Source organism: Balaenoptera ricei, chromosome 19 (genome assembly GCF_028023285.1).
Source record: "Balaenoptera ricei isolate mBalRic1 chromosome 19, mBalRic1.hap2, whole genome shotgun sequence".
Lineage (NCBI taxonomy): Eukaryota > Metazoa > Chordata > Mammalia > Artiodactyla > Balaenopteridae > Balaenoptera > Balaenoptera ricei.
The window spans coordinates 6114769-6129170 of NC_082657.1; the positions used below are offsets into that span (position 1 = coordinate 6114769).

The following is a 14402-nucleotide window of genomic DNA, read 5'->3' on the forward strand; positions in this document are numbered from 1 at the left end:
TTACCAGGAATTTGTTTTGTTGTTAATTCTTTAGTTTGAAATAATGACAGACTCACAGGAAGTTGCGCAGAGAGTACAGAGTCCCAATACCCTTCCCCCAGCTTCCCCCAGTCGTGACAGCTCAGATAACTGCAGTCCAAAATCAGAGCCGGGAAATCGACGAGGGTACCATGCTATTGACCAGACTACAGGTCTCATTCGGTGTTCGTTGTTTACGTGCATCTTTTTGCCTGTGCACGTATGTGCACGTGTGTTTCTGTGTAATTTTATCCCAAGTGTAGATCCGTGTAACCACAATGGCATCAAGATGCAGAACTGAGCGCTCACAGAGTAGCCGCCTGTGCCGCCCTGCGCCGTCAGAGGGGTTTCTGTTTGCGCATCTCGCCCTTCTGGTTTCCCAGGGCCTGAGCCAAGACCTTCAGTTCAAAGCAGCGAGGTCCCTCAGCAGAGCCAGTTCACGGGAAACAGACACGCACAGGGGGCTAGGTGGGCATAGGCACAGAGGGACTCCCTAGGGGCGGAGACCAGCCCAGGGGGAGAGCGGAGGAAAGCGGTTTGGGAGCAAGCCCCGGGGTTGGTGAGGGAGGGAGAGTGCACAGATGTGGCCTCCTGAGTCGCTGTGTGGTGGTCCAGATGGGCTGCCCAAGCCCAGAGACAGATGCAGTCATTAGGGAGTTTAAGAGGCTGGGGGAGGGGCTGAGGCCAGCGAGCCCTGCCCAAAGATAGGATGAGTCCCCCAAACCCAGGCCCTCCTCCGTCTGCCTGGAACCAATCCCCACCTCATCACTCTGTCTCTCCTGCTCTCTCCGGGTCCCTCTCCCCCTCTCTCTGGGTCCCTGTATCCCACTCTCCCCTGACCTCTCTGCAGAGCCTGAGCTGGGGGACACAAGTCCTGCCCTGACCTCCCCCACCCACCCCCCGCTCGCTCCCTGCCGGGGCCCTTGCTCCCGGACCACAAAGTGAGAAAGCCTAGGAGACAGGACCACCCAGCACCAGGTGCCCCAGCACCTCCAGTCTCCTGCCGGCTCCTCACCCGCACCCCTTTCTCTCTCTTCCTCTGCGGCTGTGTCTCCTCTTTCTCAGTCTCCTCTGCGTCCCCCTCTCCCTCCATCTCCCCATTGTCCTCTGCCAGGTCCTGCATCTCCTCCTCACTGTTCCCTGTATCACCACGTCCTCATTTGTCATCTCTTGGCCTCCTTTCATCATCACTGTTATTATTCTGTGTGGGTGTGTTTGGAGTTGGGGTACCTCCGCCTCCTTTCTCTCTCTTCACTTTTTTTCTCTTTCTCTGTGCCTGTTTCTATTCTGCCTTCCCCCTTCTCCCCTCTGTTTTTCTGTGTTTCTGTCTCTCACGTTGCCACACTCACCTCTCCATGAATGTCTGTCCCTGTGCCCTGCCCCCATCTGTTCTGTCTTTTGCTGTCTGCCTCCCTTCCCCATCTATATTCCTCTCCCTCGTTCTCCATCTCCCTGAATTCTCTCTACCTCTGACTCTTCTCTCTCTGGCCTGTATTTCTCTTACTCTTTCTCTGCCTCTCCACCTTCATATGCTACTTCTCTCACATTTCCTAGACTCTCTCTCCTCCTATGGCAGCCCCTCTCTCGGCCTCTGTCCCTCCCTCTCTCTGCCCCTCTCCCACCCCTACCCTGTCCACCCTGCCCTGGGGTCCCCCTCCCTGGATTCCTTCCAGATTACAACACCTTCCCTCACCAGGCAGGCGGGTTCTCATTAACTATTGTGACTACTTCTCTGGTGAGAGGGGAGAGGGAAGAGATGGAACAGGGATCCTGGAATGGGAAGTAGGCAATAAAAAAAAAAAAAAAAGTCAGAAGGGTGGAGGAGAAGCACCAGCTACTCAGGCCAGAGATAAAAGGCCTCCATGAGTGACAAGGAAGCAAGACATCTTCCCCGCTCCTCCAGACAGGAGACATCCAGGCAGGACCTGAACCCTTCTCAGCATCCTCTCTCCAGCCACCAAGGAGCCCCCAGACCCTGCCCTCCTGGTCTCTGTTCTCTATTCTGTCCCTCATCCATGTCTCTATGGGTCTTAGTCTCTGTCTAAGACGCTCTCTCTGTCTCTGACCTACCTGGTCTCTGTTCTCTATTCTGTCCCTCATCCATGTCTCTATGGGTCTTAGTCTCTGTCTAAGACGCTCTCTCTGTCTCTGAACTATACCTTCTGCGTCTCTCACAGCCTCCTTAACCCTCACTTTCTCTCTGCATTTGCCAGAATCCAGCCCCCAGCCCTCAGAATGTTCCTCCTGCTGACAGCGCTTCAGATCTTGGCTGTAGGTAAGACAACAGTGGGACCTGGACCCTGAGAAGAGGTGGGGAAGGGTCCTGGGGACCCGACGTGCTCACAGGTGACCTGGTGAGAAGGGGCAGGGAGTAGTTTGGGGATGATGGCTGAGGTGCATGCTGGAGAGGGGGGCCTGAGTTCTAAGTTGTGGAGGTATTAGGAGATCACAGGGTCCGGGGAGTTGTAGGAGATGGGGAGAAATAAGAGAGGAATTGAGTAGAACTATGGGGTCCTGACTGGGTCTTCCTAGAAAGGACAGCAAGACACTTCTTGATTGCGTTAGGGAAGAACTAATACGGGAAAGACAGCGTGTTGCCAGAAATGATGGTGGGAATGATGATGGGGTGGTGAGCTCCTGGCAGGGAGAGTGGTGTGGCACGCAGAGTGGGTGTGGGGAGAGATAGTGGATCCTGGGGCGTCACATGGAGTGAGAAGTTCGGGGAAGGAACAGGCAGCTCCCTGAAGGTGTTGGAAGATTACTGGGTGGCATTGTGTTGTATTGTGAAAAGTGATGACAGAAAGTATTCGTGGAGAAGCAGAGTCAAGCATAGTAGCTGTATCAGGACCCTGGATGAGGTGGCCCTGGGATCCAATAATAGATACTATGGAGGTGCCTGGGGGTGAGGGGGTGTCAGAGAACTCCCTGGTTATGTTGGGACAATAATGGGGGGCAGTGTTGGGCATATCTCATATAGGGTGGGGTAGATAAAGGTGGGTGGTTTAAGGATTAGGCAAAAAAGGGGGGATTTGTGGATTCCGGATGTCCTAGAGAGTTGGAGGTAGATGGAGAGCATTTGTTCATCTACTTTCCCCACTCCACCTCACGCTTGCCTTCTCCTAGCCATGGCACAGAACCAAAGTAACAAGATAATTGGTGGCTACAGATGCGCCCGGCACTCCCAACCATGGCAGGCAGCCCTACTGACAGGTCCCTGCCGTAGTTTTCTCTGTGGAGGGTCCCTGCTGTCCGAGCGATGGGTGATCACCGCCGCTCACTGCGCCCGTCCGTGAGTGACCCTCTCCTTTTTCTTCTGCCAAGTGAGTTCCAGAGTCTAGCCCTGTGTAGAACCCAGTGTAGTAGCTGGACCCTGGTTTGGGGTCTAGACAAGAGCTTAGAACAACAGACCCAGCTCAGAACATGGAATCCAGCCATAAATCTTGAACTCGGTTTAGATTCTAAAAGCAGATCAACCATTTAGAACCCATACACAAGCTTAGAGTCCCACACAGAATCTAGACTCTAACACATAACCTGAGATCCATCCAGAGGCCAAGCTCTACCTAGAGACGAAGATGAGGAGCCTGTGCCAGAGTGGTGGTTGAATTCTGGACACAGTCTACCTTCAGAAGCTCAGGACCCCTCTCAGAACACTTCCTGGAGTCCAGAGTCAGGCTCAGAGCCCACAGTCCAGACGTAAATCCAGAAACCCGCTTACAGCTCAGAGCGCAAGATAAAGACAGAACCTGAAGCTTGTTCTAGATCCAACGTTTAACCCAGAGTCTAGTCTACAGCTCCTCTCTGAGCAGCCTAGAACCCAGACCTCAACCCGCCATCTACATCCCAGAATGAAGACCATAATCTAAAGCTTCATATCGAACCCAGAGCCCTTCTCGGATTCTAGACTGAAACCTGGACCTCAGACCCCAGACTAGAAGTCAAAGTCCAGATAAAAGCTCACCCAGTGCCCATAAACCAGATCTAATGCCGTAAACCAAAGTTCAGTGTAGAACCTAGGGCCCAGAGTCTAGAATGGAAACCAACATCTAGAACCTGGGATAACCTGACCATAACCTGGAGCTCCATCTAGAACCCAGAGCCTGACCTGAGGTCAAGGGCTCAGACCAGAGTCTAGAACCAAGAGCCCAGACTATCACCTGTAATTTGATCTAAAACAGAACCCAACCTAGAGTCAAGAATGCAGACCGGTGTTTAGAGCCCTGAGCCCAACTGGAGCACAGAGCTCAAACCATTGTCTACAACCCAGGTCATAAACCAGAGTTTAATCAAGAACCCAGAACTCAACCTAGAAACCGGAGCTCACACCAGTATCTAAAAAGTATGCTATCATCCAGATTCAATCTAGAACCCAGCTCCTAGCTTAGACTCAAAAGTTCAGGATGTTTAGAGTCCAAAGGCCAGGCTAGAACTGGAATGGGGCCTCCCTGAAGCAATGGAGTAACTGGAAAGGATACTCCAGAATACCAATTCTGGTTTAGAGCCTAGAGCCACAGCCCAGAGTCTCACTTAGAATTCAGAGTATTGATCCAGGTTCAGACCCTAGGACAGAGCCAAGAACGCTCAATCATCACCTTATACCCAAGTCAGAAGGCAAAGCGCAGCCCACAAGGGGAAGGGGAGAATGGTAAGACTGGGTCCAGAGAGAAAGCCCAGGCTGGGGGAAAGGGTGCAGGGTGCCGGGAAACACTCAGCCTGCAGTCAGAGGGAGGGTTAGGCTTGAGGAAAACTCATCACCAGGGAAGGGAGCGCCGCTGGAGGGTGGGGACAGTTCTCCAGGTCAGACCCTGAGCGGCGCTACTCTTGGGGGTCATGGGCCAGGATCCTTCGAGTGGCCCTGGGCAAGCACAACATGAGGATTTTGGAGGTCACACAGCAGGTGCTGCGTGTGATCCGCCAGGTGCCACACCCCCAGTACAACTCCCGGACCATCGACAACGACCTGATGCTGCTGGAGCTGGAGCGGCCTGCTCGGCTGGGGAGGGCAGTGAAGCCCATCGCCATGGCCAGCTCCTGTGCCAGCACAGGGACGTCCTGCCGTGTGTCGGGCTGGGGCACGATATCCAGTCCCGTCGGTGAGAGTCCTGCGTCAGGAAAGAGAGGCTGGAAGTCTGAGTCCTGGGTCTGAGGGAGGAGGGGCTGGGGGCCTGGACCCCTGGGTCTGAGGGAGGAGGGGCTGGGGGCCTGGACCCCTGGGTCTGAGGGAGGAGGGGCTGGGGGCCGGGACCCCTGGGTCTGAGGGAGGAGGGGCTGGGGGTCTGGACTCCTGGGTCTGAGGGGGGAGGGGCCTGGGGGTCTGGATCCTGGGTCTGAGGGAGGAGGGGCCGGGGGCCTGGATCCTGGGTCTGAGGGAGGAGGGGCTGGGGGCCCTGACCCCTGGGTCTGAGGGGGGAGGGGCCGGGGGCCTGGATCCTGGGTCTGAGGGGGGAGGGGCTGGAGGTCTGGATCCTGGGTCTGAGGGAGGAGGGGCTGAGGGCCTGGACTCCTGGGTCTGAGGGGGGAGGGACTGGGGGCCCTGAGCCCGGGGTCTTGTTGAGGGGGGAGGGGCTGGGGGCCGTGACCCCGGGGTCTTGCTGAGGGGGGCGGGGCTGGGGGCCGTGACCCCCGGGTCTTGCTGACGGGTTGACCCCATCGTAACCCCTCGGTGCCCCTGCAGCCAGGTTCCCCAACTTTCTGCAATGCGTGAACATCAACATCTTCTCGAATGAGGAGTGTCAGCGGGCCTATTCTGGAGCCATCACCCCTGGCATGGTCTGCGCAGGGGTCCCCCAAGGCGGGAAGGACTCTTGTCAGGTGAGGCCCAGGGAGAGAGCACGGGCAGGGGGATTGTTTGGAGCAGGGACTTAGGTACAAAAGGACCGCAGGAACATGAAGATCAGGGGAGCCCCCCCCCCCCCCACACACACAGAGAACGAGAGAGGTTGTAATAGCCAGGCTGCCTCCACGCTGTTCGCCCTTGGGTATTGGACCTCAGTTTCCTCATCTGTCCCCTGGGGGTAGCAGGTCTTAGTCGGTGGAATGAGATGAGCTAGTCCATGGAAAGAGCACAGAGCTCTGGTCACCCCTGTCATTGCCATCATCACATACGGGCACCTGGAAAGCCGGGCTCAGGTCCTCTAGAGATCGTAATCCATCCCTGAGCGATGGCTCCAGAGACAGGGGATGTGGAAACACACACATAGTTTTCTAGAGACAGAGCTAAGATGAAGAGGGGCCCAAGGGACAGAGACATAGAGTGGGAACCAGTGACCCCAACGCCCAGGGGCTGAGATCTCCAGAGCCCCTGCCCAGGGCTCTCAGCCCACCCCTGTCCCATCTTTGCCTCTCGGGTTCTCCATGCCCACGGCTCTGGTCATCTGTCTGTGGATGTCTCCATCTCTGTCTCTCCCCCTCAGGGTGACTCCGGGGGACCCCTGGTGTGCGATGGAAAGCTCCAGGGCCTCGTGTCCTGGGGGATGGAGAACTGTGCCCAGCCTGGTTACCCCGGCGTCTATACAAACCTGTGCAAGTACCAAAACTGGATCCAGGAAACCATGCAGGGCAGATCGTAGCCGGTGTTACAGGACAGCGCCTGCCCTCATGCTCCCCAAGACCCTGCTCTTCCCACTCCAGACCCAGGGATCCCGGCCCCCGGCGCCCCCTCCCTCAGACCCACAAGCCCAGGCCTCCAGCATGCTGCTCCTGACCCCAGGCTCAGCACTCCCCTTTCCCAGAGCAGTTCCTTCAGGGGTTCTCTCTGCACCCCACAACATCCCCGTCATTATTCAAGGCGCCCCTAAGACACACAGAGTAGGAGCGTGAAGGCAAAGGCGCTGCACTGGCACCATATTCCGAAGAAGCCAATGTTCAAAACTCTTAGTGTCTGTAAAGACCAGGTAAATACTACTAATAAAACTTTAACAATCCTAAATTCCGTTCTCCATTCATTTAATTCATCCAACAGATATGCACACAGGGGTCCAATCATGCCCAGCCAGGAGGCATGTTCCAAAGTGCATGGTGTCCCCTGGGGGTCTGCCCCCTCACCATCCACTGTACTTGGTGTGGTAGAAAGAAACGCCCCAGCCTTGCACGGTGACCCTGAGCAGGACTGCCCTTCCCCCAGCCTCCTCTCAGAGTCCTGTGAGCAGGGACTGCTGAGGTCCCAGACAGGGAGGGCAAAGACCTGCCTTGTTTCCTGGAAAACGCTACGCAAGTGAAGAGATCCTCTTTTTCCTAGTCAGATCTCAGGTGAGGAGAGTTGAGTTAATCACACTCAGGTCCTGACAGAGCTCTGCTCTCGTTTTATTTATTTCCATTTGTCATCCCTGGCTCTGGTTCCCCTCCCTCCCCAAAGGCATCAACACAGATGGCTTTGAATACTCTGCATCCTTGGAACACATGCACCGTCGCATTGTGTTGCTTCTAATTTACACAAAATCATTGTGTTATGAATCTCATTCTCTTTCTTACTTTCATTCAAGAACGATTATTTATCGGGCACCTACTGTGTACAAGGCATTGGTCTACTTATTGGGCACCTACTATGCACCAGGCCTTGGTCTATTTACTGGGTACCTACTCTGCGCCAGGCATGGTTCTAGGTACTGGAAGTAGGGCTGCGAACGAGCCAGACAAATCTAAATGCTTCTCGTCACAGAGCTTGCGTTCTAGCAGGAGGTCACAGACAAGAAACAGTAAACATAATTTAAAAGCAAAGTCGAGAGTCCCTATGAATAAAAAAATCATTAAACTTGGGCTGGGTGGCAGCTCTTTTGCGTGTGCCAGGACCAGCTCATCCCAGCCCATAAGAGCCTCTTGGCAAATTTTCAGGAATTTTGAGAGCCGGTTGCTAAACACAGCCATTATTAAAAATTAAATTACATAAACTTACAATTAAGTAATGTATACTTTTTAAAAGTCAATACTCAAAACTCATCAATTCCTAATTATTTTTCCTGCTATCTATGCTTGGAGGCTATTTATGTCTGTCACGTTCCATCTGTAATGGTGAGCATCTGGGAATCCCTTCCCGAACGCATGTCCATCCTCTCGTGGTTCTGTGCTTGGGTACCGCAGAACTCAGATACGGTTCACCTGCCACATGTGTTCACCTGCTCTGTGGGGGAAAGCCCAGGATCAGAGAGTTCTGAGGTGGCAGGTCTGGAACCTGTCTTACTACAATAGCTCAAAAGCTTGCTGGGGTGAATATAGCCAATATTTTATAAAACTATAAACGGAGCATAACCTTTAAAAATTGTGAATCACTATATCGTATACCTGGAAATTATATAATATTTTACATCAACTATACTTCAATTAAGAAAAAGAAAAAAGAGAGGAAAACAAGATTGCTGGGGGGACTTCCCTGGTAGCACAGGGGTTAAAAATCTTCCTGCCAATGCAGGGGACACGGGTTCGATCCCTGATCCGGGAAGATCCTACATGCCGCAGAGCAACGAAGCCCCAGGGCCACAACTACTGAGCCTGCGCTCTAGAGCCACAAGCTACAACTGTTGAACCCCACATGCCTAGAGCCCGTGTTCCGCAACAAGAGAAGCCACCGCAATGAGAAGCCCCTGCACCGCAACAAGAGTAGCCCCTGCTCGCCACAACTAGAGAAAGCCCGGGCGCAGCAACAAAGACCCAATGCAGCATTAAAAAAAAAAAGAAGAAGATTGCTGGGAAGTGGGTACTGCAACTTTCGTCATGGTGATACAGACACACCTGGGCTCTCATGTGTGGCAACCACACAAGCTCTGCGGAGGAAAGGAGTTGAAAGCAGCTGTGTACTTGAGTAGCTCTGAGCCCCCAGAGAGATGAAGACACGGACCGTGCTGTAATTCTTGGCCTGCATCCTACTATAAAGCTAAGTAAAAATAGTTTAGATGAAAGTAATCTTTAATCTGATTTCCAACTCATATTCCCAGCTGCAATGGTTACGTACCCTATTTTTTTTTGCTTCTTAGATGCATATCCCTCTCCCATTTTTACAACCTCCGTAAGCGAGAGGCTCCGTTTATAATTAGCTGATAGTGTTATGTCTTAGCATTACGCCCTAATTTCATCGATGGCTCCTTTTTCTTTCTCAGTGGTATACAAAATAATAGTGCCAATACAACTGAGGCATTTTAGATTGATGGAATAGGGTATGAAGGCAGGTGCGTGTGGGTGAGGAGTCAGGTTTCAGCATTAAATAGGCGATCTTATTCCACCAAAGATGGTGTGACGTTATTTCACACCAAAATACTGTGTTAACAGCCTATCCATGTTGCTGTCTGCCCACCTGGTTCATTACTGCTCACTGCCACGGTGCTGGTGTTTTCTCAAGCTGTGTTGTCCGAGATGGTAGCCACTAGCCACATGTGGTCATTTAATTTTTAAACTAAAATTATCTAGATTGAATATGCATTACAATTCCGTTCCTCGGTCGCACTCGCCACATTTCTGCTGCTCTATAACCGTATGTGGCTGATGGCTGCCATATTGGACAGCACAGATAAATAGATTTCCATCATTGCAGAAAGTTCTACTGGACAGGACTGCTTGAGTCTATACCCTTGCTCCTAGTGTGGTCCAGGGGACAGCAGTATCAGAATTATCTGGGGCTTATTAGAAGTCAGAGTCTTGGACCCCACCCCAGACCAACTGAACCGGAATCTGCATTTTAACAAGACCCCCAGGGGACTCCATGCTTATTAGAGTTTGAGAAGCACCTCCCCATGGTATACATCCACCATGTTTAATGACCCAGTCCCCCAGTGATGGACACCTAGTTTCCTTCTACTACCCAAGCACTACTGCAATGACCATTTGGGGGCAGGCCCCTTCTAGAACTATAGAAGACTTCTTTGGAATATCGCAGGAGTAGGACCACTGGACCAAAAGTCTTACTTTTAATCAATTTCACCAAGTACTGGCAAGTTTTTGCCCAGATAAGAAGGATTCATATCTCTCCACACCCTCAAAAATGCCTGTAGTTCATTCATTCATTCAGCAAATATTTACTGAATCCTATTATGTGCCAGTTACTGCTCTAGGAACAAAGCAGATAACATTGTTGCCCTCGGGGAACTCACTTCTGGAGGTGAGGCAAACAAGGGGCAAATAAATGAGTAAAACATGAAATATTGGGAATTCCCTGGCAGTCCAGTTGTTAGGACCCAGCACTTTCACTGCCGTGGCCCAGGTTCGATCCCTGGTCGGGGAACTAAGATCCTGCAAGCCTCATGGCGTGGCCAAAAAAAAAAAAAAAAAATTAAATATTACAGATGGGAGTAAGCGCTTTGGAGAAAAATAAAGCAGAGTAAGGGGATAGAGAACGTCAGAGGAAGGTTATAGTTTTAAGAGGGTTATGCAGTGGGTGGTTAACTCAGCAGGGCTATGTTGTCCAAACCCTGCACATTACAAAAAAAAGTTAGGCCCTTGCCTAGCATCTGGGAGATAACCTCTAAGCCTTTGTAATATTCTGCCTAATAACAGTGTCTTTCTTTACCTGGGGGCCTTGGGCCATGCCAGATAGTCTATCCTAATAGGATGATTTGTGATGGAGGTCTTGGGGCATGTTTGACCTGAGGAGGAGCTGGAGACTAAGGCCAGCCATGCAGGCAGACAGCCATGTGCCTATGTGACTGACCCCCAGTAAAAAACATAGACACCAAGGCTCAGGTGGACTTTCCTGGTGGGCAATCCTCTGTACGTGTTGTCACACATTGTTGCTGGGCAAAGTAAGTGCTGTCTGTACGACTCCTCTGGGAGAAGACAACTGAAAGCTCGGGCCTGGTCTCTCCTGGACTTGGCCCCATGTGTCTTTTTACTTTGCTGTAAGAAACCAAAATCATGAGTGCAGGAGCTTTTCCGAGTTCTGTGGGTCCTTCTGGTGGTTCCCTGAACCCATCTCAGGGATCTCCAACTACAATGGTCAAGGAAGTCTTCATGGAGAGGATGACAAGAATGGAAGAAACCGGGTAGACACCTGGTTTGGAAGAGGGCTCCAGGAGTGGGCTTTAAAGTACTAAAGTTCTGAGATGGGATTGTGCCTGGCATGAGAGGGGCAGGAGAAGAGGAAGCGGTAGGTGACATCAGAGGACTACTGGGGCCAGGTGGTCTAGAGCCTTGTTGGCCACCGTAAGGACACCTGACTTTCACTCTGAGTGAGGTGGGAGGCACTGCGGGCTTTCCAGAAGAGGCGTGGCCTGCCCTGACTTACATTTTATAATAAAAGGTCACTCTGGCTGCCGTGTGTAAACGGTGTAGGCCGACAAGGACAAAAACAGGGAGACCAGATAAGAAACTCGCGATAATCCAGATGAAAGATGATGGTGGCTGGGAGGGACCAGGGTGGCAAGGATGGAAGATGTTGAGAAATGGTCCGATTCTGGATCTATTTTGAAGGTAGCGCTGGCAGGGTTTGGTAACAAAATGGACGTGTGATGTGTGAGAAAAGGAATTCAAGGGCGAGACTGAGGTTTTGGCTGAGGAATGAAAGGACGAAGAAACGATTTACTGAGAAGATCAAGACTGTAGGAGGAGCCCATTTGGGACGTGAGAGGGGTGAAGGACAAGAGTTGGGTTTCGAACATGAATCTATTGAGTAGGCAGTTGGGTGTCAAGTTGAGAGTTTAAGAGCAAGGTCTAAGATGAAAAAAAAAAAAATTAATTACATGGGACTGAGTGAACTGATGAGGATGAGTATAATTTGTGTGACTTTCTGTCTGAATTTAAAAAAAAAAAAAATCCCACAAGGACTCAGAGGCAAAGAATATACAAATCAATTTTCACTGCAAAGTAAAGGAGCTGTTACAGTGGAGGATTACTGGACTGAATGTCAATATTATGACATAGTATGAGTGTGTTTCATGTTTGGTAATTGCAATCATTGTTGCTTTTGTTGTGGTCATCCATGTACAATGCTTGGTGTCAGTCTATTTATCTCTTGTAAAAATAAAATACAGTGTGTGTGTGTGAAAAAAAAAAAAAAAAAAAAAAAAGAGCAAGGTCTGGCTGGAGACATAAAATTTGGGAGTCATCAGCATGTAGATGGTATTTAAAGCCACAGGAGCAGATGAGATCACCAAGGGAGTGAGCACATAGACAGAGAAAAGAAGAGGGCCAAATGCTCCAGCATGTAGAGACTGGGGACGTGAGTAGAAAACAACATCAGTCACGAACGAGAAGCAGTCAGTGAGTAATGAGGAAGACCAGGAGGAAGGTAGTGTCTCAGAAGCCGAGGAAAGACTTTGAAAGACCAGGGAGTGAATCGCTTGTTAAATGCTGCTCATAACTCAAGTTAGATGAACCCCAGAGAGCTAGCCACTGGGTTCAGCAACATGGACCTTATTGGTGCCCTTAAAAGAGGCACAGTTGGTGGAGAAGTGGGGGTGGAAGCCTGCATGGAGTGGGCCCGAGAAAACAGGAGGAGAGGAATGCCACACAGGACGTGTAGCCAACGTTTTGGAGTATTGCAGTCAAAGGGAGCAAAAAACTGGGTCAGGGGCTGAAGGAGAGCACAAGGGTTGAGAGAAGGTTTTTAAAAAATTATTTTCATGGAACATGGGAGAAATTGTAGCATGTTTGTATGTTAATGGAGAAGAAAAAAATGGATGATGCAGGCAAGGGAGCAGAGGACTGCTGGCTGGAACAGTGTCCTTGAGGAGGTGAGAGGGGTTGGGGTACCTGACACAAGTGCAGGTGTCTTTCTTAGATGGAGGTGAAGCTTGTTCATCTGTAGAAATGGGAGAGGAGGCGGAGCATGTGGGCACAGATGCAGGGAGGTGGCAAGACTGACCTTTCTAGTGTTTGCTATTCTGATGGGTGAAAAGTGGTATTTCGTTGATGTGTGAGATGACTGGGACCAACATCCTTAATAACATGGATCCAGCTCTAAAGAAGAAGTCACGTGTCTCAATTTCTTGTGCATCTTTCTCTCCAAAAGCCCAAGTCTGATTTCTCCCCAGGCGTCTCTCTTTCTACCTCTTACATCATCTTGCCTTTGTCTCTCCTTGCATTTCCTCTGCTCTCTCCCATCCACCTTGTTTATCTGTCTCTGTGTATTTATCCCTTTGGGTCTTTCTCAGTCTCCCCATCCCTTCACATTTGCATCGGGGCCTCTGCTCTGGGCATGGGTGTAGGGCCAACTTCCTCATCCCAGCCAGCACTTCCAACCAGAACTTCCAGTTCCTGCTTGACAAAGAACCTCATTTTGAAGCCAAGCTATAGGGTGGGGCCCCCGGGAACCTCAGGCTGCCTCCATCTCCAGCTTTACTTATTTAACAAGCATGTTTGTGGCCTTTGGTTAGTGTCAAACTCTCCTCTAAGCATCTTCAAATATTAACTCATTTAACCCTGCTCTATGAGGCAGGTGCTATTGATAGCACCATTTTACGGAGGCACAGAGTGGCCATGTCACTTGAACTCAGCTCTGAAACACTAGGAACACTGTCTCTTTTTCTAGTCCTTTTTCTTTCTTGCTCTAGCCCTTCTCTCTGAGGGGGACAGACCCTGATCTATGAGACAGTACCCCTGGATTTGGTCTAATTGACATGTGACTTTCAGTTGCTCACTGAACTCCATGGGCTCCAGTTGCCTTACTGATCAAGTGAGGGGGTAGAATACCCCCAATTCTCGGTGGGTCCATGACCTCACTTCAACAATGTCAGCCAATCATAAGCCCTAATATCAGTGTTGACCTGGTACCCACCCCTCAGCAAATACCAAAGCCAGCCACCCCACTCCAAGTTCCAGCCTTTCCCAAGGGAGAAAGGCTTTTTCTGGAAGTGTGGACCTAGGTCACAAGAGAGCACAGGTACCCCGACTTCCCACACAAACCTGTCACCTCACTTAACCAGCATCCTCCCTCCTGCCACTCAGCCTGAACCCAACTCAACTCAAAAAGAGTGAACTCGGTCCCTACTCTGGGTCCAGTCTTGGGAAGTGGGGTAATTCCAAGGTGGGGAAGGACAGTAGCCTTTCTGTCACCTTGAGAGGCACTCAGAGCTATGACCCAGCCCACTCCTACCAAAACCCTACCCTGACACAGATACTCGACCTCACACCGAGTGCTCATTATCAATGTCAACGCACAACACCAACTCAACTGTATTTCAACACCTCCCCATCCAAACACTCAGTCTTGGCCTCATCTCCAGCCCCAACCCAGCTGGGACTCTGTCAACAACATTATCCCCAGATCCCTCCCATCTACAACTTAATTCTATCCCCAAAACCAACTCCAACCCCATCCTCACCCCAGGTCCATTCTCTTCCCCAAACTCACCTGCATTCCCAACACAGTCATCAGAGCCCCTCCCCCCGCCACCAACCACCATCCTAAACCCGACCACAAACTTTTCTTCCTAGTGTAGGGAAAAACTGTGAAAGACTTTAAG

The 14402-nt window shown here is 51.1% G+C and overlaps 1 protein-coding gene across 1 annotated transcript; it reads left to right on the top strand.

Moving 5' to 3' along the window:
* Positions 1-2253: 2253 nt before the first annotated feature.
* Positions 2254-6587, top strand: KLK14 (kallikrein related peptidase 14). The gene is made up of 5 exons (XM_059905976.1): positions 2254-2293; positions 3142-3307; positions 4858-5111; positions 5693-5829; positions 6432-6587. The coding sequence occupies exons 1-5, from the start codon at positions 2254-2256 to the stop codon at positions 6585-6587; spliced, it is 753 nt and encodes a 250-aa protein (XP_059761959.1).
* Positions 6588-14402: the final 7815 nt, after the last annotated feature.